Raw genomic sequence first — 23,716 nt, forward strand, 5'->3', positions numbered from 1 at the left:
TCTGGTCCTCTAAATGGGCGACGCGGCGTCTAAGGCCGCGGCAGTTGCAACCACAGTGGGGGGGGGCACCGGAGATGGCACGGTGGCGGCGGGCAGCCGCCAGATGGTGGCGCCGTACCGCTGGAGGGCGGTGGCTGGGGCCCGGGGCACTGGAGGAGGCTTCAATTGCTGCTGCACTCTCCTCCTCCTCCTCGGCTAGGACCACCAGCCGCCGGTATTCCTGCTGGATTGCCTCCAGCTTCCGGCGCCGTGCCTTGGCGGCCAACTCCTTGCGGTTGATTTTCGGAGTAGCTGTGTATCAAAAAGAAAAAAACACGACAATTGTAAAATATAGTCTTAATAAAACAGTAGGACAAGGTAATTATTTATACACATAGTGGCATGGTAGAGTAGCACTATAAAATAAAGCACAGTAGTACATAACATTTTAAATGTCGCCCGTCCTTCTTCCTTCCACCTGTCTTACACTTTTTAGTTGAACAGTGCACCAGGTGCTCTTCTCCATAAAACTTTCAAAGCGGAGTTGAAATCAGATAGATGAGGCCATTGGTTACTCAATACTCTGGCTCCTAGTCCTATACCAATTAAAGGGAATTCTAGTCTTCTAGTTCACTCTTCAAACGTCCCCAAGAACTCATACTTACTTACGACATCGGATAGCGAGCGGACTTTGTCCGCCCGCCATCCGACTGCTAAAAAGGGTGGGGGTCCCGTGGGGACAATTAATTAGGATGATGCGCCCGGCACAGTGGCGGGCGCACCCTGTTATTTTAATTTTAAATTCTGGTTGGCTTTGCTGAAAGCAATGCTAAAATGTTGTGCTGCTTTTCCAAGCACAACATGACGGGCCTCGCACGGAGCCTGTCACGTTTTGCTTTGAAAGTCGGGGGGCACCATAGCATCGGTAGGTACCCTCCATGGGGGCCCCCAAGCATACTCTGCAATGTGTGCATGCCTTTCCGTGGCGGACGGTAATGCCGCCACGCAAAGGCATTCCAAAATGCAGATTATATGGCTGCCGGTGTGGTGAGAGAGACACCACCGCCATATTGAACCCTTTTCCGCCTAGACATGTCTGAATATTTTCTTCAGGGATGGCGGGAGGTTTGCCCCTGCTGTGACGGCAGTGAATTCCAGCCAGCCCGGCGGGGGCAATACGCCCACCATCCTAATGGGGCCCTAATTCACAACTTTACAGTATACATATACATACAGTACACCTTTGCAGTGAGTGTGCTGTCAAGTTCAACAATAGTTAAAGATTATGAATCTAACTTACCACCGCCTGCCACTGGTGCTGCCACTCCCCCTCCGTTGCTATCTGCAACTGCCGCATCCTCGCCCTCGGCGTCGCCTTCGCTGGCCCCAGCAATGGTGGTCGGTAGTGCGCCTAGAAAACATTACACATTTATTAGGCAACATATACACCTCCCCCCTATTGATCAGTAGCAAGGTTGAAAAATGAGTTAATACTAACATAAATCACTAGTACAAATCAGGTAGTAGTAGAGTAGACACTAAGTTATATGATCATTGTAGCATTTGCTTGATTAGCCCTAGCCATGCACATGTGACGTTACCTTTACCTTGCAGCTTCTTAAGACACCTTTGAGCCCACATGACCTGCCTCACACTGCTACTGTCTAGTCTACGCGCTGCGTACAGGCGGTCAACAAACATTAACCAGCCACTTTTTTAGGAAGAACTGGTGTACTACTGTTACTGTCCATATTGCTTATCCATAGATGCTACACTTTTTAGCACGGCTGAGAAATGCTTGCAAGTTGCAATATACTAACGCACACCATTTCTTTTTTCGCATTACAGACGCAAGATTCGCTTCTACGAACCAGAGCTTCTGAACGATGCACCAACTACCAGTACTAGGTTCTTCTGAGGTGAGGGGTCCCTTCACTCACATCTTCATTTATAAATGTATATAAACTAAATTGCTATGGGATGGTGGTGCTGCCTTCCACCACTTCAGTTATCATGATTTAATTCCCAACTGTATTAGTGTAACAATGTATTTTGTTTTAATGTTATTGATTTGCCGGTTGGTGCTGCTAAGATAACAGTGTACAGACCTTCTCAAATTGAAATAAAAATTTTAAACTTACATAGACTTCGTGGTATTTGGTGTGGAGTGGACTAAGTTACACGATTGAGCAAATTAAAGTAAGGGTGTGCATGTGAATTGCTTCCACGACAGAGGTTGGGTGTGTTAATGTTCTGGGTTGTCTACTTGTTGGTTGTCTTGGGGGGAGGGTTCCGAGACCTAATAGGTATGACAAGACAGTACTATAGTCAAGCAGTGGAATTGTGGTGGGTGCGGAATTTCTGATTGAGGTGTGCAAGGAAGGTCCAACCTACCATCACCAACATCCTATTTTCTGGTGCAAATGTATGTGCAAGATCCCTACAACAGTTGTATGTCCTATAGGGTATCATATCAAAATATTAAGAAATCTGGTAGGGCTGTTGCTGTGAATTTTCAAAGCCTAAACATCAACAAGAGTAAAAAGTAGTACAAGACAACGACCCAACGGATTGTACGAGCTACTGGTGAATATGAGTTTTATATTACAACCTTTCACAAAGAGTGGCACTGGGCAAGACTAGCTACTACAGTACAGACAGACAGACTGATAGTATGTAGTAGTACTCAGTCATCGTAGCGGAGGCAGGGATAAGCTTTTTGAAACCGTACAGATCGAAGGATAATTGGTGGTCAAAAAATTGCATTTGGAAACACACTATAGTTCGGGAGAAATGGGGCAGTAAAAGTTATGGAATAAGAAATATTATTAAAAACAAGAAGACTTACTGGGGCCAGCAGAGGAGCCCTCAGCGGTGTCCTCCTCGTGGTGTTCCTGTCCCGCCGACTGCCCAGTCCCTGCCCGTCTGCCCCTGGGTGCTGATGAACAGGAAAGATATAAGAAAGACAAACATTGATGGATGGTGTCAACTTAAGCAAATACAATTTTTTTCAACAACGGTCAAAAAACACTTATCTAAACAATTGCAATAACTACATTGACCGATCTCATCTGGTCAACATGTAATATCGGGGGATTCGCAGTTCGACTACTTAAGTTACTATTTATCAACAGTAATCCATTCTTCCATTCTGATTCCAGAAAACTAAGTTACAAGTAAGCCTAAGTATTAGTACAACCTACCACCCAACCTAGCCCACCTATTCCAGGCATGCCAATTGTACATTAAGTATGCATTTCGACTGTATTCCTCAACAATGTGTATGATCCAATCATGGAGGACACATTAACATGACTACATTTTTTGTATATACACAATTGTGGTTTGATTGATGCTCATCTGCTACTGCTAAGTAACTGCAAAGCCTACCTCCACTCATTGAACAAACTAGAAAGGTTCTAAAGACTGGCGTACTAGCAGCACGTCACGTAACTGAGTGAGGGGGCATCACGCATACCACTAACCAATTAGAAGCTCATACAAAGTACCTAAACCTATGTATCAATCCGCCCCTATCTATTAGTGACAGGACAAAGTAAGGAGTGGACATGAGTCACTGTAGCATTACGTAACTTAATTTCTCTAAAATAAACTCGTAAAGAATCACGCTAAGCAAGCGCAAACGCAAAGCTGCAAACAAGTAAGATTAGTAGTAGCGCAGAAGAGCACCTGTGTCATAATCACAGAAGACTTTTAAACATTATTAACCTGGAATGTATTGCAAGCAGCAACATTCTATCTGGTTGGAAGGAAAAAAAGATATTCGCAATATATAACATAGAGCAGAAGAACAGACACAAAGTTGTAATAATTAAATAGGTACTCACCAAGCCCCGGGACCTCCACTCCTAGCAGGTCCAGCAGGTCCTGCTCACGGTCCAGGATGTCGGACCACCGGTGCGTCAGCTGTGCCTGGGTGCGCCGGACCCCAGAGATGCGAGACACTGCCCGGCGCACCTTCCCCCACCGCTGCCGACGCTCCCGGAGGCCGTACCCGGACCCAGGCCTGCCACCTGCTGCCAGGGTTGAGGGGAGGTGGCGCTGCACAAAGAAAATTAGTGCAGCCAACTCCGCCTCCCCAAATAAGGCCCGTGCATGCACCCCTTGTGGGCGCCGCCTTCCGCAAGGAAGGCGGTCGCGGCTCTGGCTGCGCCGGCGAACAGCCCTGCCCTTGGACATGGTTCTGGGGACGGGGCGGGAAAGAAAAGGTAAAATAAATAAAGGAGTAAAGGAAATAAATAGCAGGCAATACAAAGAGAAAAAGTAGCTAAAAAACAAAAAAAAAGGTACACAAAAACCAAAAATATAGAGGCAGGAAAATAGTTAGAGAAATAATAAGTAATAAAGATCCGAAAAAAGTGGCTATAAACAAAGGATTGAAAAGATTTAGGGAGGATTGAAAATCAGGCCCCAGAACCATGCAATAGAGTGGAAAACAAGATGGCCGCGCCCGTTGCGACCACGTGCGCAAGTTCGCGCGATATTTTCTCCCTGAGCAAGCAAAAAGCAACGCGATCAAGTAAAAGCGATCGCGAACAGGAAATATCGACCGCGAACATGCATTGCGCGACCCGGAACAGGAAGTAAACAACGCCAGAGGGCGGGACAAGTGAAAACAAGATGGCCGCGCCCGTGAGCGACCGCATGGGTAAGTTGGCGACCCGCGAACACGCAAAAAATACCGCGAAAAGGCGGCAAAAAACTTCCGCATCTTCGCGATATTTCCGGCGTGTTTGCGGAGATTTTCTGCATTCTCGCGATAATTTGCGGAGGTTAATTCCGCAAATTCCGCCCACCCCTAGACTCTCAAACAGATTCCTCTGACTTGACAAACAGTGACCTATTCCCAAGTTGCATTTTGTTGTATGTTTAGTAGTTATCCAATAGTACTACTCAGGTACTACAAAATGTGATTTACAAACTTATGGGAGAAACCTCCACCTCTCTCTTTTTTCTATGAAGCAATTTCCAATAAAAGTTCAGATATGTCATCACACCTAGTTCTATGTTTTCATAGTAAATGTGGGAGTCAGATGGGGAGTGGCTGGACAATAGGGAATACTTACATTTAAACAGGAAGAGCTTAGAAGGGATACACAAAATGCCCAACTACACAAGAGCAGGCCCATCGCTATTCACAAACTGCGTTTCTAAGGTTACTGCCGGTATAACAATCCCAAAACAGTTGTTGCACCCCAGCCCATCCTTGGTGTTAGCCTAGCAGCACCCATGACAAGCTGATACTGCAGCACACCATAGAAAGCACTGGTGCAAGGGGCTTAAAATAACAGCAAATAAGAAATAATGTTAATGAAATAAAATTAGTTAAACTACATTTCCCTTAATTTTGAAAAACCTCTACATAAGTATTGGAAAATATTTTGATAAAAATAATAATAATGTAATTTCCACATTAAAATTAGAATGAACTTTAAAGCACTTGTTAGTGATTTGTATTTACAATAATTATATATATATGACTTTTATAAAATGTTAATACATGAAAAATTAGAAAGTAATGTAGTTTTTTTTTATTCATTCTTTAGGAATATCATTTTTCAAATCAATACATTTATTTTAAATAATGAATTATTCAACACCAATTTAAGTTAATGTGCTGTATCCTATTTATTTGTTTCTGTCTTAAATGTGAATACATATAAAATTATTTCACATTACTAATTTATAAAAAACTATTTGCATTATTTTTTGAAGTTTAATAAAGTAAAGTACATTATCCAACACATCACCATACCTCTGTGGTGGAGATCCCCAACTATGGTGCCAATTCCTGGAAAAACCGGGTACGAACCGTCGGTCGGAGGGTTTTCTCCGTCCGACTCGTACCCGGTAAAATAACCCTACAAACTTGCAAGTACGATTCGTACGGAAACACCATTTCCGTACGAGTTGGAAAAAACACCGACCGACTGTAAAAACACATACCAATGTGATCCGGGACAGCGCCGACGTGACGTCGGGACGCATGCAGGCTGCATTTCACGAACCAGGAAGTACGAATCGTACCAACACCAGTCCAGACGGCAATATTTTTACGGCACCCAAAAAGTGCCGGAAAAGCGAAGTACGGCGTGATGCGAGCGGAATTGGGGGCCCGGTATGCGCCGAACCCCCCCCAGACCCCGCGGATGTACGTGCTGTACCCCCACCCGTGTATGTACGAGTTGTACCCCCACCCGTGTATGTACGAGACGTACCCCCACCCGTGTATGTACGAGTCGTACCCCCACCCGTGTACCCCCACCCGTGTATGTACGAGTCGTACCCCCACCCATGTATGTACGAGACGTACCCCCACCCATGTATGTACGAGACGCACCCCCACCCGTGTATGTACGAGACGTACCCCCACCCGTGTATGTACGGTGCGGACCCCCAGCGCTACGCTACGCGCTGGGGGTCCGCTCCGTACATACACGGGTGGGGGTACGTCTCGTACATACACGGGTGGGGGTACACGGGTGGGGGTACGACTCGTACATACACTACACGGGTGGGGGTACGTCTTGTACGTATGCGGGCACATGTCTCCATGGTTGGTATTGAAGTTCTCTCCGGACGGTCTTTTTTCCATACGGGTGTACATTCGGACGGACGGGACAGATCGTACTTGCGCGCTCGGACTTCATTTTTCCGATTCGTACGGATAATCGTCCGGGGACGTGTCGGACACTTTTTCCGACCCGAGGACGTGTGGGGGAATTTTCCCAATGCGATTCGTATGGACTTTTTCCCATACGAATCGTACTTGCCAGTTTGTACGGTACTTGTACGATTCGTACGGAAAAAAATCCGGATACGATTCGCACGGGGAACATTTTTCCAGGATCGGAATCGGCACCTATGTGTAGTAGTAAGTTTAATATTGTGAATCCTGTTCTAGGAGGCTGCAGCAAAGGGTAGAGGCATGTAAGTCTGCACCTAAGAATAATTTTACTCTCAGAAATCGCGAACAGGAAAACATTGTAAAATTGCTACTAAGTGCAGTAATAGATTTACATGTGAATTAATTTACATACGTAAATTTATCTTTGTGAATAGGCCCCCGCCTACTTACAAGTAAAGTACTGGTAGGTGTGTGAACCTGACCATGCCTCTGGGATACAAAGTTTTTCATAAATTAATTATTGTATTTCCCTGATAAGGTTACACATCATGCTGAAAGATGTATGATCTAGAGTCACCCAGCTGACAATCAATGACCAGAGTGCAGCAAAGTGGAGTGTATATGTATTTATGGACACAGAGGTATTTCTTTACTGTGAACCTAGCAGGTTGCAGCTCCACATAGAACACAGGGAGCCGTCAGGATATGATCAAAAGATTGTTTACAATCCCACATTTAATATTCAAGTTACTTTCTTGTGAGTTGGTTATGCTCTTTTAAGAAATGTTTCAGTTTCTTTCTGACTTGCAGGAGCTTACCGAAGCACTTCTGGTGTTGATGGGGATGTTGTCTCAGATGCTGGGTGTGTAGACAGACAAGGACTGCCTTCTGGTCTTTTCCTTCTTACATTCTTTGGCTCTAGTCTGGCAGTTTCATGGCTCCTGGTGTGGTGCTGTCCTCCCGAGGTAGATACTTTCTGGGCAAGATGGCTGGTTGCCATTTCAGGTTGTGTTGCAGTTAATGCTGCTAATCGTGGAGATTCTTGAAAAGGAGCCAGGATATATCTTTAAGTGTTAGAGTGATGCAGTTGACCTTCTTCATGTCATTGATGAGGCAACCTACTGAGTGTAGGATGCCATTGAGGGGTGTCAATATAGTGTGAGGGAAGCTGTTGAGCAGAGCGAATCCTCCTTTCATGTCACAGAGAATCAAGTCTGGCATTGTGCTTCTGTAATCTGATTCAGGTAAGAGGAGCCTAATTTCTTTCAGGACAACAGAGAGCTGGCATCAGTACTTAATTTGTAAAAGAATACGTTCTGGGGCCCAAAGTCTGTATCAGCAGCTTGCTGCTGCCAAATGTCAGGGTTGGTAAATACCAACACTATCTAGTCTTGATTCAACCTCATCGCTCTTTTTTCTGGGCAAGCAGATGTATCATGCCACCAAGTAGACATGATCCGCTGGCCTGAGTAAAACAATACAGATGTGTTGCTTTATGTGTTAGCTGTGGAGGTGCCCATTGGAATTAATATAAAATAATGTTTGAGGGTGTATGTGGTGCATGGTTAATGTGAGCCTTCAGTGCACAAACATTCTGTCACTATAGCAGTGCTCGCTCCAACTCTGAGGCTTAACCAGCTCAAATGGTGAATACATTATCCAAGACCGGGGTTCCGACATGAATTACTGCAAATGTGTTGATTGATTCACTGCAAGGAAAAATTGCAGGCTGAAATTAAAGACATGTAGTCGCAATGTGTTTGTTGTATTTTGAACTGTCTTATGGTGTACAATGGACACTTTAATTATGTGATAACAACTTTTACATATTTGTAAGAGGAATGTGTATTTGCTTCTAGTCCTGCAGTAATGAACATATGTCTATTTTATGTGATGTAAAAAATAAACTGTTCATTCAAGTAAATTCACTACCTTAATCCTTGGCTATAATTAAAAAAAGAGTAGTGCTATTTTTTTCCGAGTGTTGCTTGTATAATAATCTGTATTATATTTATTTAAAACTTCTTTAGTTGTAATTTACAGTGCTGATGCAGCTATTGTTGTAGATATGAAGTACTGTAGCATCTCATTTTTCCCTTCAGAGAATCCTGTCTTGCTGATACTCCTATTTAGAGGCAAGTTTCTTTGGGATTATTCATACACCCCATGATAAGCAATACATAGCTTTCTTCCACCCCATACACTCTACTCCCATTTCTCCCAATCCTGCACATTCTTTTTCACATCTGCTTTCTCCCTCTGTCACACTTTTTCCATCTTTCTCTTCTCCTTCTTTCCAACTTTTCCAACTTTCTCCCTGTTGTTCTGAGTCAGTGTCATGATGAAAAATAAGTTTGGTCCACAAAAATGAGTGCCTGTGGGACTCACTAGCAACCAACAAATAACCACTTACTGCCAGCATGCTTTATGGGGTTTCTTAGTTACTTGTTCTTTGAATGAGAGGTCTATGCCAAGAGTGAATATCAGTTATTTTTTCTTGGCGGACAGGTGGAGAATGAAGCCGTTTAGATTCATTCCTGAATGCCATACTTGAACTGGGATTGCTTAGAATAAGTATTGAACAGAATTAAATCTGCCCCATAAATCAGTCAAACTCCCGCCTAACTAAACCTTTTATTCCCCTACCTCATTTAGCAGTTTTGCCAATAATTCCCATCCCAGTCACCTGGGAAGTGTAAAGATATTGGGGGCTCTGTCACACCAGCTAACTAGCATGCCACCCAGTAAGTCTCAATTACCCTCATAGTCTTTATCATGTTGAGTAAGTGCTGACATCCACCTGTCCTTTAGCTTAAGACAGGTTTTGTGTGACTGCATGTCATGGAATGATCAGAATTTGAGGTACTGGTTTGTGTTTTGGTCAATTGATGGCTTTTAATGTTGCTGTCCATGAGCATGAAGCCAAAGGGGCACATGTAGAGATTGAAGATGAAAAGGGAGAGTATTGATTCTTGAGGTACACAAAAAGAGACAGAGAAGGGAAATGATGGGATTTTGTGTTTCCCATCTTGATGCACTTGTAGCATTTGACAAGAGAAATTAATAAATTAATGTAACACCTCAGTTATGATGGAAGAGACAAGTTATTTGAAATCCGTGAAAAACCTGTGTGCACTGTCCAGTAAGGAATGTGTAACTCAACACTACCCCGGTCTGTGCCCAACAAAATATAATAATGCCTTGCTTTTAGGTCACACATATTATCACTGTTTTCTGTTTTCATTACGTTAATAGTATGTGCATTTCTATCTCAGTATCCCAACAGCAGTCAATATACAGATATCAATGGCAGATGCTTAATCATCTTAGCTGCCTTGGTGTTTTACACCATTATTGATGCAAGACTTTGTGAGCTCTCCGGACATCTTCACTGCCTCCTTTGAATGCTCAAGACTGGTTATAGGTGATCTTCAGGCATGGAAAAAACAGGAAAATGTATGGAATAGGCACAGCAATAGGGGTTTCTAAATAGATAGATAGATAGATGCAGAAAACAGGAATTTGACTAAAGCTTTCCATTAGTGTACATGCTCAATTTTAGGACCATAAAGTAATATTTAATACAGTAGTAACTGACACAGATGTCCAGGCACTTACCTCAAAAAAGAAACGGAGCATAAGGGCCAGGGCTCCAAAGCAGAGGCCAGGACCGATCTGCTGGGTGTAGACACTTTTATCTGGGTACAGGCCCTTCTTCTCCTTCATCTTCATGAGCTGCAAGGAAGAGAGAATATTCAGCATCTTGATATAACCCAAGCAGAGAAGTGAAAGCAACTCTCCAATAAGGTCACACAATTTAGCAGAACACTAGAAATAGTCAAAAACTTGTCTTGTTTCAGAATAGGGGTATGAGTCTACTGAGATGCTTTAAATTGGATCTTGCATTCCTAGCCATCTCTTTGACATGCAAATCGAGTTGGAGTAGTTTGTCGAACATGAAACCGAAACATTTTGCTGATGTGAATGTTTTGTGTAAAACACTCATGCTCTTAAGTAGACTGGATGAGTCAGGGGGAAATCCATGACCTTTGATGGCCAAGAGCAGGAGATAAATCTCTGTTTGAGGGTTCAATTTTAATTTCATTTTAGCCATCCAATTTTAGATTTCCTAATGGGAGGAGGTTAAAGTCTTGAAGCTGTTCGAGCAGCAGCCCCTCTTAATGCATAGTTGAGTGACATCTGCATATTGTAGAAAAGAGGAAGTCCCTGTTTTTTAGGACATTATCTTGCTGCTCCACATAATGCTTAAAGAGTAATGGAGTGAGGATGGATCCCAAAGGGGCTCAGAATGGGACTGTAATGGGATTTAAGAAAGAATATCCCATTTTGATGCACAGTGACCAATCAGAAAGAAAGGTTCAGAACCATTTAAGAACTGTTCCTTTAATATCCATTTTATTACTTAGGAGTTTTGGAGGTTTTCCCAGCCTATGGTATCAAAGGCCACTGATGAGTTGAAGAGGACCTGGAGTTAAGGGTCTTAAATTTAGGTAAGTAAAAAGTTTCATTGTTGTTCTCTACCTATTATCACTTTATTAAAGTGGTGATAGAGAAATGTATGTATAATTTTCTAAATATTTTTATATATATTTTTGTCACAGTCTAGGGAGAACAACTCAATTTTTTGAGTAACGCAGTCATTTGAGGTATTACTGTGCTGGTCCGTAGACTTTGTTGTGCATAATTAAATACATTAAAACTAAAAAAATATACTTTAGTACACTATATTTTTTATACATTTTTTAACATATTTATTTCTTGTCATTTATGTTTGGCACCGTGGCAGTGCTGCAGTACTTTCAACTTAAAAAAAATATATATATAAACATATGCAAATATTTACCTACCTATTACCACGTTACAAAAGTGGAGGAAAAACTACCAAACCTAATACTTACTTAGATCCGAAGGCGTAATGCAGTACACAGCCAAACAGCCTTTATAAAAACATGGCTGGCTTTAACTTTTGTAAAGGGAGTCATTAGCCAATCACCTAATGACTTGTCATCGCTATGTACCACAGTACTTCCGCGAAATACAGCAAACGTTAATGAAAATATTGTAGTAACAGATATCACTAAGTTAAAAAAAAAATATTGTGACCCTACTTACCTGTAGAAAATGATCGTCTGTGCACTATAATGTCTAATCTTGCCACATTTCATGTAAATACGTTCAGCTGTTTTGCAGCTACATCCAATACAATAAGTCTAAGTAAAATGCATTGGGGTCAAAACGTGTTTTGCGACCCCTCCCCTTTTGCTTTGCACTCCCTTGACCATTCACCGTGAAACTTTCCACCATCCTTGAATATAGAAGGAAGAATAGGTCTGGAAATGTTTGTGGAGATTCTTGAAACAAGTGCTAATTTATTAAGGGTTAAAAATCCAAGGAACTCCTATCTGTGGTAATTCTAACTATAACGACATAGAACAATAATTCTGTCCCTGCTCTTTGCAGAACAGATATTGCTCCCACCCAGAGGGAGTTGGAACAGATAGCTGCTCCTCTGGGCGGGAGCAATGCTGGTTCCCGCTCCATGCAGGGAGCTTGCTGGAGCCACAGGGCCCTGGGGCTCTCTCCATGGCCCCCAATAAGTGGTTTGTTGGTAATCTGGGTGGGCACTGGGGCACCCACTTCTGGCCCTGGGGGGTCGGATCCTTGGGACCCAACACGGCATGGTTAAGGAGACTGCACTGTTTCCCCTCCCATTTTGATTAAGATAGAGCCCTCAGAGATAGGTTCTCCATAGCCGATAAAGGCTAAGGGAGGGGGGCCATGCAGCGACCTCCCCTTTCAAATAATATACTGCCCAAGGGATGGGGGGCACATGAAGGCTCATGGAGGAGGGCTGGGCTTCAAGCCCCCTCTCCTTAATGATGTAGCTTTGCTTCAGGGGATGGGATCCCTGTGGCCTCAAAAGGCTCAGAGAGGGGAGACCACCCACCCCCCCTCTTCTCTTTTATAGGTTTTGACTCCAGGGGATGGGGTCTCCAGGGCCTAATAAGTCTCAGGGAGGGTGCTGATGGGGACCCCCCACTTTTTTATGGATTTTGGTCCTGTGGATGGGGTCATGTTGTAGAACATGTCATGAGTGATATAATACATGAGATCATAAGTAGTGCATGGCAGGGGTGCAAGGTATAGATAACTCTGCTAACTAATACTGGTGAATTTCTGTGTTTTTTTTAAAATTCTAAACGTTATGTTAGCCCTGACATATTCACCTAATTATAACATCACTATAACTTTTGTTTTTTTCAGTGGATTTTTAAGGTTTTCTTAATGTAAAGTAAAATACAATAACAATTCCTAAATATAACATCACTATAACCTTTGTTTTTTTTAGTGAAAAAAGAATATTCCATCTATCTATCTATCTATCTATCTATCTATCTATCTATCTATCTATCTATCTATCTATCTATCTATCTATCTATCTATCTATCTATCTATCTATCTATCTATCTATCTATCTATCTATCTATCTATCTATCTATCTATCTATCTATCTATCTATCTATCTATATATATATATATGTATATATAGATATAGATATATATATAGATATATATGCTTCCAACCAGTTCCATTTTACTGGGGGCCCGACCCTGCAGGGTGGGCTCTTGAGACAGTAATGGAAATCCTGTCACTGTGAAACCTCACAGCTGAACAGAAACAGAGCCCAACTTCGGATCATGGAAAAAGCTGACTTTTATTAATCGTCTGCGCTGCAGCATACACCACACTCTTGGTCCTTACGCGTTTCAGCAAGTCTCTGCCTTGATCACAGGTGAGTGTGTTTATTAGCTCCAAGTGGTCATGTGCCCTTAGCCCGTTCTTTTGACTGCAGGCCCCAGAATGCACCCGGTGGGTATCCTTACGTGTGCACTGGTATTGATTCCTTTCTGCTAAAATAACGTTTATTTTCCCCAATGTCACAATTTTTTGAGTTCCCAAGCGGTGCAGACATTAAATAGATATAGATATAGATATATGCGAAAGAAAAGAAAGGGTATATATCGGTCATGTCAAAGGATGCAATAGATGTTTTCAGCGACCAGGTAGTTGATGAATTAAAGAAACTCAACAGATCGATCAACCATAGCAGCCACCACAGCAGATATATGGAAGTACAATATTCTAATCTCGTGCGCAAATTAAGAATTAACAACAAGTTAATCATCAATAAAGCTGACAAAGGCGGCAATATTGTGCTTTGGTCTAAACACCAGAATATGGAGGAAGCCAATCGCCGTCTCAATGATATAGCTTGTTAGAGGAAAGCATCTTTTCAGGACGTACGGCAAGTGAAAGAAATGGCATTTAAAGAACTAGCTCAGTGGAAACAAATGGGTCTGTTGACTAAGAATGAATTTACTTTTTTGTTTTTGAAGAATGAGCATCATCTAATTCCTGTATTGTACTTTATCCCAAAGGTTCACAAAAATATTACACCTATTCCTGGCAAACCCATTATCTCGGCTCAGAGAAGTTTGCTGGAACCAATTTCCAAATATGTGGACTTTTTTTTGCAGGAGTATGTATCAGGATTACTGTCTTTCATTAAAGACACTAGTGATTTTCTTAGGAAACTCCAATCCATCATGTGGGACACTGATTCTTTCTTTATAGTTATGGATATAACTTTGTTCTATACTAGTATCCACCACAGTGATGGTATAAAGGCGGAAAAACATTTCTTGGATCAGCGTTACATACATCTGTATGAGCATAACCAAATGATTTTAACCATGATTGAGATTTGCTTGATGAACAACTATTTTCTATTTAACAAAGAAGTATATCAGCAACTGAGAGGAGTGGCTATGGGGGCATGCTTCTCCCCCAGCTACGCATGTTTACATGTGGGTTGGTGGGAGGAGCATGTCCTCAAGGGGCAAAATAAACTTATATATGATGCTCATGTCCAACATTGGTGGAGATTTATTGATGATATGTGTGTGGTGTGGAAGGGTTTGAAAGAGTTCCATCAACACCAATACATCTAATCTTAACTTCACTGCACACATTAGTAACACCAGTGTAGAATTTTCAGATGTGCAGCTGTAAATCAAGGGTGGTAAATTACATACAAAACTTCCTAGAAAAAGTACGGCAGGGGATTCTATTCTTCATGCTAAGAGTTCCCATCCCAGACATTTGATTCGGAGCATTCCCTATGGGGAATTCTTAAGAATCCGCCGTATTTGTAGCTCTGACAGGGATTTAGAAATTTGTCAAAATGAAGCAGTTCAACGCTTCAAAGCGCGGGGTTACAACATCAAAGACCTCAATAAAGCTCTGAATCAAGTCAACAGTCACACTAGGGAAGTTTGCCTAAATGTCAATCATGACGAGACCGCCCAGGTTCCTGAAGCCTTGCCAGAGGGGCCTGATTCACCCCAGGAGGTGAGGCTGATTACCACATACAGTGGGCAGGAGAAACAAATTAGGCAGATTATTTATACTCACTGGCCTATTGTCTTGACTGATGTGACTCTATCACAGACCCTGCCTGAATTGCCATCTTTGACTTTCAGACGTGCAACCTCTATGAGGGATCCATTAGTTAAGAGCAGTCCTGAAGTTAGCCTTTCAACCACTTGGATGTCCACGAAGACTGGATTTTTTAAGTGCAGCTCTTGCCAAGCATGTAAGTTCGGTATCAACACCACTGAGTACACCACTGCATTTGGCAACAAACCCACCAAAATGTAAGGGTATTACACGTGTCGTATTGGCCACAATGTTTATGTGCTGCAATGCACGTGCAGACTCAAATATGTGGGGAGCACCAAGCTCCAAGTATTCAATAGAATACTACAACATCTTCGTGCTGTGGTGAACTCTGACCCGAATTACCCAGTGGCAAGGCATTTGAAATTAGTTCACCAGAACAATCTTAATGATCTCAAGTACTTTGTGATAGGGGCTGTTCCTAAATCCATACGCGGTGGCAACAGAGAAAAACAATTAAGACAACCAGAGTCCCACCTTATCTGACAGTTTGACACTAGAATGTCTAACGGTTTAAATACTGGGGAAGATCTACATAACTTTCTCTAACATAGTGAATTTTCAGTTCTATACATCTTTTCAAATATACCTGCCTTTCTATTCTATTCTGAAGTGTGTGGGTTTAGTGTAACTATTCTGTTGTTTCAGCCTACCGTTTACTCTTAGTCATTAAAATATGACCCATTACATCACAGTATCCATGGGTATATGTTATTATGATACCAGTTGCTTACATTTTATGGAGGGTGTGAGGTGTTCTACTATCTACTCAGAGGTTTTTTTTCATTGACTTTATTGTAGGCCTGGGCAAAAATTCCGTTCCGCTCGCGGAAATTGCGATAATTTGACATTTCCACGTTCGGCGATGATCGCGAAAATATCTAAATTTCTGCAATCCGCATCTTACCGGAATTTTTTTTCTTGCAAGCGCTGTAAAAAAATACATTCTCGCGTGCGCACGATTGCCTTACCTGAATCCCCGCGTTCGCAGACAAGTTTTCCCGATCCGGTCGCGTTCTCCACGAGATGTTGAATTGTTGGTAGCCATTTGCGCTGTCTCGCGACAGTTCGCGCCCGCATTGACGTCATTTGCCGCGTGATCACGTCATTCGTCGCGCGATCACGTCTTTCTTCTCGCGATCATGCACCGTGAGAGTATGAGATGCTTGTGATCTTGAACACGTCATTCTCCACCGCGAGCGAGAGCGTGAGGACGCAGGCATGTCATATCGAACGCGAGCAGGCGGGACAAGATGGCCACGCCCGTGAGCAACCACATAGGTAAGTTGGCCAGCCGCGATCACGCAGAAACTACCGCGAACGGGCGGGAAAAAAACTTCCGCGTCTTCGCGATATTTTCGCGTGTTTGCGGAGATTTTTAACATTTTTGCTATAGTTTGCGAAAGTGAATTTCGCAATTTCCGCCCACCCCTACTTTATTGTATTTAGGGATGATTTCATCAATGTCTTGAACATTATACTATATATTGCTTGTATCAGCACATAGTGTTCGCAGTGCACTTGCACATTACATTGCAGTTACAAGTGCTCCTGTGGCTCCGTAATTTTTATAATTGTTTCACTTAGTAAGTTTTTTTTGCACATATTGCACTAGCACTTTAGTAATAGCACTTTACCAACAGCACTTTTAGTAGCATGCAACATTCCAGCATCAGCACTTTAACCCTATGTACTGTGAGGTTTATTTCATATCCGTTTTTTACTATGAAAATGTTTTCTATATCTATGACCATGCTTTATAATTGACCACTATGGTATGAGTTTATTGCATTATGTATTTATTACTATTGGTATCCTTATATGATGAGATAGACTTTTTACTCAACCTCTATTTATTATTGTTGGTTTTACATGAATCACTGTATTTATTTTATCCAGTGGGTCTATGTATCAACATAGTAGTCTGTTGCCTATGTTCATTGCTACGGGTCGTTGCTCAATTATTCATGGGTGTGGTATAGGGTCGCTACTTAAACGTTGTCAAGCCAACAGCGCATCATGTGATCAAGACCATGAGTTAACAGTCGAAACGCATTATGCTGGGCACTAGCCATGTATTAACTGGTTGCTAAGATTGTCAAATAACGAAATAAAGCACTGCATCATCTAAATCATGCTTAGTGATCCGTACCTGTTGCTTCCTTGCCAGTGGATGTGGCGAGTCTGGATCATGTTGATATATATATCAGTCGACCATCTAAAACTACAGGGACAGATTGAACCAGTGAATGATGAAATAACCAATTTAAATCAAAGCCAAGAAGAAACAAAACTAAGAGAGGAAATGATGAAACGACTGCGGAAAGAGGAGGAAAAAATAAGGGAATGCAAAACATTCAAGTTCCACAGGGACAAGGCCGACTATGAATGTAGCCGTATCTTTACCTTTGCCTGGAAATATGATTCCCTAAAAGATTCCAGAGACACCGGAACACAAGCCACAAGAACAAAAGCCAACCCCAGTACCAACAGGGGAGCACATGCGGATTCCTTTACCTCTGAATTAAGTTCCGCCATGGAGAGCGAGACGGACCTGGAAACTAGAAATTTCAGAGGTTTGCAAGTACCAGCGAAACTGTCACTTGAACAAGAAGTAGGTTTTTTATGCGAAGAAGGTCGACAAACGCTCCCCCAAGAACACAACAACAACAAAGACAGGGAAGAACAATTCAATCAGAAGAAGGGAGAGGAGACACGCAAACAAACGGCAAGCAAAGGAGACCAAATGCAAGGAAATGGAAGCGCAAACAAAAAACCTAACTCAAGTAAATAATACAGTCGTCAACCTATCCAACATCAAGTTGACCAACTCAGAAAATAAGATACTTTCCCTTAGTCTATCATACTGTCCAAAGAATGGATTCAACTATGCATCAACAAGAACTGATATATTCAAAGGAGTACGCAAAGTTGAAAAAATTGCTAAACAAAAGACCCGATCAAAGAACACTGGAGGAGGACGCAACAGTCATCCAATCAATATCGCCTCCATTCAATGTCACTGCCACTGATTCCAACACTAAGAGATCTGGAAGAATGAGTCCAAGAAAATCTGGAAGATGACCTGGCTTCTGTACCCGCAACTAGCGATACTGATACAAACATTAACAGAAAAATTGAAGAGAGCACGTTATTCAAACCTAAATCAACATTCACCCCGGTAGCAATCAGAGACTCCATCGACATCTTTCATGAACAGGTCACTGCTGGAATATAATTGCTCAACCACAAAGTAAGAAAGACAGCCAAAAAGAAAATCAACAAACAGAACAACCAGTACGACCAACTCATGGAGAAACTGAAGAAAAACCCACAACTAATCATAAGAAACGCCGACAAAGGGGGTAACCTGGTGATTTGGGAGAAGGCCGAATATGTTAAAGAAGCTTTGAGGCAGCTGTCAGACCGTAACTGTTATGGCAGAAGTGACACTTTGTCCCTAAAAGCAACGTACAACATATTTTATAACAGACTTCTGGCATGGAAGAGTGCAGGTTTAATATCCATGGATGAATATACATTTCTCATAAATGACACACCTACAACCCCAGTAATTTTTTCATCCCCAGCTGCATAAGGACCCCCTCAAACCAGCTGGCAGACCCATAATATCCGCCCGCAACAGCTTAACTGAAAAAACATCACAATATATTGATCATTTTTTGCAAGAGCATGTTCGAGGTCTGCCTTCATATCTAAAAGACACCAGCGATTTTCTTTTGAGAATCAAAAATTTTAGTTGGCAAGAGGATTTTCTGTTAATGACAATGGACATCACAGCACTATATACCAGCATCAATCATAAAGATGGGATAAGGGCAGTACAACACTACCTTAGAAGAAGACCCATAGAACACGAACAACACAGAAAAATGTTGATCAATATGATTGAATTCTATATCAACAACTACGCGGGGTAGCTATGGGGGCCAGCTTCTCTCCCAGCTATGCCTGCCTCCACATGGGCTGGTGGCTGGTGGGAGGAGCTGGTCCTACAGAAGAATCATGGAAATACACTTCATAAAAATGTAAAACTTTGGTTGAGATATATTGACGAGCTGTTTTTAATCGGGCAGGGAACTGTGCAAGAGGCAAAAACAATTGTGAATGATCTAACCACAAATGATCTTAACTTGTAATTCATTGCGTAATCAGCTCTGAAAAAGTAATATTCTTAGATGTTGAGGTTTACATCAAAGAAGGAGCAATGGAAACTAGGGAACATACGTCTTGAGTGCCCACCCTCAACACCTTATCCAAAGTATCCCCCATGGTGAGATGATAAGGCTAAATCGAATATGCAGTAATCCTCAAGACCTACACAAAGCACAGCAGGACAGCAAAGACAGGTTCTTAGAGCGGGGCTATTCTAGAAAGTGTATTGAGATGACAATCACAAAAAGTATGAAAACTACTAGGGTAGAGCTACTAACACCTAAGCAACCACTAGCCAGCATTTCAAACACAGATAGTAACATGAAAAACTCAAACAAAGAAGGAGGCACCGTCAGGTTAATTCTGGGGCACAGTAATCAAGAAAAATAAATATATCAGGTCATTAAGAGGAATTGGCCAATTTGAATTAATGACCCCACAATAGGCCATCTGTTGCCCAGAAAGTCTGCAATACCATATAGCAGAGCACCTTCAATGAAACACGAGCTAGTGCAAAACAACCCTATTGATAAGATCCAGGGAAATTGGCTCTCAAGCAGAAAAGGATTCACCAAATGCAGAACATGCAAAACATGTCAAGTTGGTATCAGTAAGACATCATACACAACTCCCTTTGGCATAGCAGAAAAAATCATTGACAAGGCTTTGACCTGCAAGACTGATCATGTGGTGTATGTTCTCGAGTGCCCCTGTGGTTTGAAAAACGTTGGAAGTACTAAAAAGAATATTGCGACACATACAGGCCATAAAGAATTTAGATCAGACATACCTAGTGGCCTGCCATTTCCTGGGAAAGACATCAATCAGATCCAAAAAGTCTAAGATACTATCTGATTGATGCCGTACCCAACAACAAAAGGGGCGGCGACAGGGAAAAAGCTTTGTGCAGGCTGGAAACAAAACATATTTTGGAGTTAGACTCCAAGCATCCTGGGGGGCTAAACATGACTGAGGACCTTCATACATGTCTCTAAAGTATACGAGGGAAGACGCATAACTGACAAGTCATAAATGGGTATTCATACCCTGATTAACAACTGATGAACAGTCTAACAATCATGGTCATAAGCAGCAAAGCCCTGAGATCACCACAATTAAAATGATTATTGTTTTTATTCACATTGATCAGTTTTTAACCTTTTTTAACACATATTTATGCAACATGAGGTTTATTCGGCACTTGCACTTTCATAAAATATCAGCACTGCACTTTCTTCAGCCCAACATAATACAGCGATACCAAAGGGGAAGATGGACGGAGCATTTCAGCAAATCAAACACTCACCCCCAGTCAACTGATCTGGGTTTAATTCATCATCATTCTTTAGCTCACTCCACCACCCCAGTTTAGACATGGCCATATGCAAATCAGTCTGGCCCTGTGCCTCATGGGAAAAGTCCAGCCCGAACTGCCAAGCCTTGTCTTCCCTGGACTGGAAACAAGCATCTTGGGACCAGTTTCGCGATCATAACCCTCATCAGCCAGGCTATCTTGAATCCAGTGGGAAAGTGAGCAAGGGACCCATGTCTGGGTATACCCTGTCAACTTAGGGCGAACAAAGCGATACCAAAGGGGATGATGGACAGAGCGTTTGAGTAAATCAAAAACTCACCCCCAGTCAACTGATCTGGGTTTAATCCATCATCTTTCTTTAGCTCACTCCACCACCCCAGTTCAGACATGGCCAAATGCAAATCAGTCTAACCCTTTGCCTCATGGGAACAGTCCAGCCCGAACTGCCAAGCTATGTCTTCCCTGGACAGGAAACAAGCATCCTAGGACCGGTTTCGGGTTCATAACCCTCATCAGCCAGGCTATCTTGAATCCAGTGGCAAAGTGAGCAAGGGACCCACGTCTGGGCATAACCTGCCAACTTAGGGTGAACAAAGCGATACCAAAGGGGATGATGGACGAGCGCTTGATCAAATCAAACACTCACCCCCAGTCAACTGATCTGGGTTTAATCCATCATCATTCTTTAGCTTACTCCACCACCCCAGTTCAGACATGGCCATATGCAAATCAGTCTAACCCTGTGCCTCATGGGAACAGTCCAGCCCGAACTGCCAAGCCATGTCTTCCCTGGACCGGAACCAAGCATCCTGGGAACAGTTTCGGGTTCATAACCTTCATCAGCCAGGCTATCTTCAATCCAGTGGGAAAGTGAGCAAGGGACCCACGTCTGGGCATACCCTGCCAACTTAGGGCGAACAAAGCGATACCAAAGGGGATGATGGACAGAGCGTTTAAGCAAATCAAACACTCACCCCCAGTCAACTGATCTGGGTTTAATCCATCATCATTCTTTAGCTCTCTCCACCACCCAGTTCAGACATGGCAATATGCAAATCAGTCTGACCATGTGCCTCATTTGAACAGTCCAGCCCGAACTGCCAAGCCATGACTTCCCTGGACCGGAAACAAGCATTCTGGGACCGGTTTCGGGTTCATAACTCTCATCAGCCAAGCTATCTTGAATCTATATATATATATAAAAATATATATAAAAAAATCAAATATATGTTGTATGCTGTTCCCTGACCCTGGAACCAGAAGCAGGAATAGACTCCATTTTCTTTGTGGGAATATATATTTATTCTTTAGTGCGCTGTGCCGCCATGACGCGTTTCAGCCTTTGAAGGCCTTGATCACATGATGCGCCTCCAAGTCCTCCCCAAATTTAAAGTGCTAAGTGCATAAACAATATGGACAACAGACTATCGTTCTGAGTCCCATTAACACGATATAACAAAGCAGTCTAGTTACACATTTCCAAATCTGGACAGAAATTTGTAAACCGTGTGCCTAATACATATACTGATTATCTGAATAAATATGATAAATCCAATAAATATATCACACATTGTTACGAACATTTTCAGACGAACACTTAAAATCGCCCAAGGCTACACACTTACAGTTTAATACATATAAGATCTCAGTCCTTAAGAGTACCAAAACATGTGCGCTATTTCTGTCATATAAAATGTTCATTAAAAAAAATCCAGACTTAAAACAATGTGCTATATATATATATATATATATATATATATATATATATATATTCACTGAAAAAACCATAGGTTTCACACATGTTATAGTTAGCTGGACATTTTACTGATAAAAAACCTATGAAATTCCCCCGTTATAGTTAGTGCAGGCAACTATAACTCACGCGACCGCAATCCTCTGCTGATGCTAATACTGTATTTAGACACTTATTTGCCCATGTCTTCTTCCATTAAATTTTAGCTATACATATATTACAAATATTTTTTTTTCATAAAGACACATATGTCATCAGCAGAGGATTGCGGTCGCGTGAGTTATAGTTGCCTGCACTAACTATAACGGGGGAATTTCATAGGTTTTTTATCAGTAAAATGTCCAGCTAACTATAACATGTGTGAAACCTATGGTTTTTTCAGTGAATTTGCAAGGTTTTTTAAATGCTAATTCCTAACTATAACGTGTGTGAAACCTATGGTTTTTTCAGTGAATTTGTACGTTTTTTTAAATGCTAAGTTACTTTACGCCATTCGTGGCGTGCGCGCCCACTTAACGCAGTTCGTTCCGTGCGCGCACAGTGAGCACGCGGTGCGCTTCGCGCACCGCGCACCCACTTTACGCAGTTAGTGCCGTGCAAGCACGGTGGCCACGCGGTGCGCTACGCGCACCGTGTGCCCACGTTACGCTGGATGGGCCATGTACACACGATGCGCTTCGCGCATCGTCCACACATGGAGGGCATATTATGCGCTTCGTTGTGCAAGGTAAACTTTTAATTTTTCGTTGATTAAATAAGCCATGCACCAATGGTGCCCTTCCGTAAGCGCACGGTAAGCGCACCGTAAGCTGCCACAGATATATATATTGATTTAAATGCTATTTTCTCAGGAACTACTGAACAGATTTACACCAGACATACAAAAGGCACTTCCTTGACCTGAGGACTACCTCTCTGCCAAATTTCAAGTAACTCTGTTCAGCCGTTCGGGCTGTAGCTGTGTCTAAAGGTCCTATGGAAAAATGCATGGGAAAAACGCGTTTTGGGACCCCCCTTTTTTCTCAGCCCCCGCTTGACGAATCCCTCCGAGACTTTCAGGGTAGGAGCGGAGCGTAGCGCCCCACCTATTTTGAAAATTTCGCGAGGATTCGTCGACCGGCGCCAAAGTTATTCCAAATAGAATGTTGCGGTTTTCCTATGGAAACAGGGTCCTAACTATAACTACCTACTGGTGACCGCCAGTAGGTAATATATATATCACAAATAGCCACAGGGTAAGCACGCTCTCAGGAAAGAATGATCCGTCTTCGTATAATTCCACCACAGTCTTTATTTCTAATT

At 42.4% G+C, this 23,716-nt stretch overlaps 1 protein-coding gene across 1 annotated transcript in view; it reads right to left on the minus strand.

The window, feature by feature from the left end:
• MYMK (myomaker, myoblast fusion factor) overlaps positions 1 to 23,716 on the minus strand; it is a 121,377-nt gene that overhangs the window by 20,465 nt on the left and 77,196 nt on the right. The window contains exon 4 of the mRNA XM_085612505.1: positions 10,247 to 10,363. Coding sequence (XP_085468631.1) covers positions 10,247 to 10,363 — 117 coding nt within the window. The remainder of the gene's footprint in view (positions 1 to 10,246; positions 10,364 to 23,716) is intronic.

The sequence above is a fragment of the Triturus cristatus genome, chromosome 1_2 (genome assembly GCF_964204655.1).
Source record: "Triturus cristatus chromosome 1_2, aTriCri1.1, whole genome shotgun sequence".
Classification (NCBI taxonomy): Eukaryota; Metazoa; Chordata; class Amphibia; order Caudata; family Salamandridae; genus Triturus; species Triturus cristatus.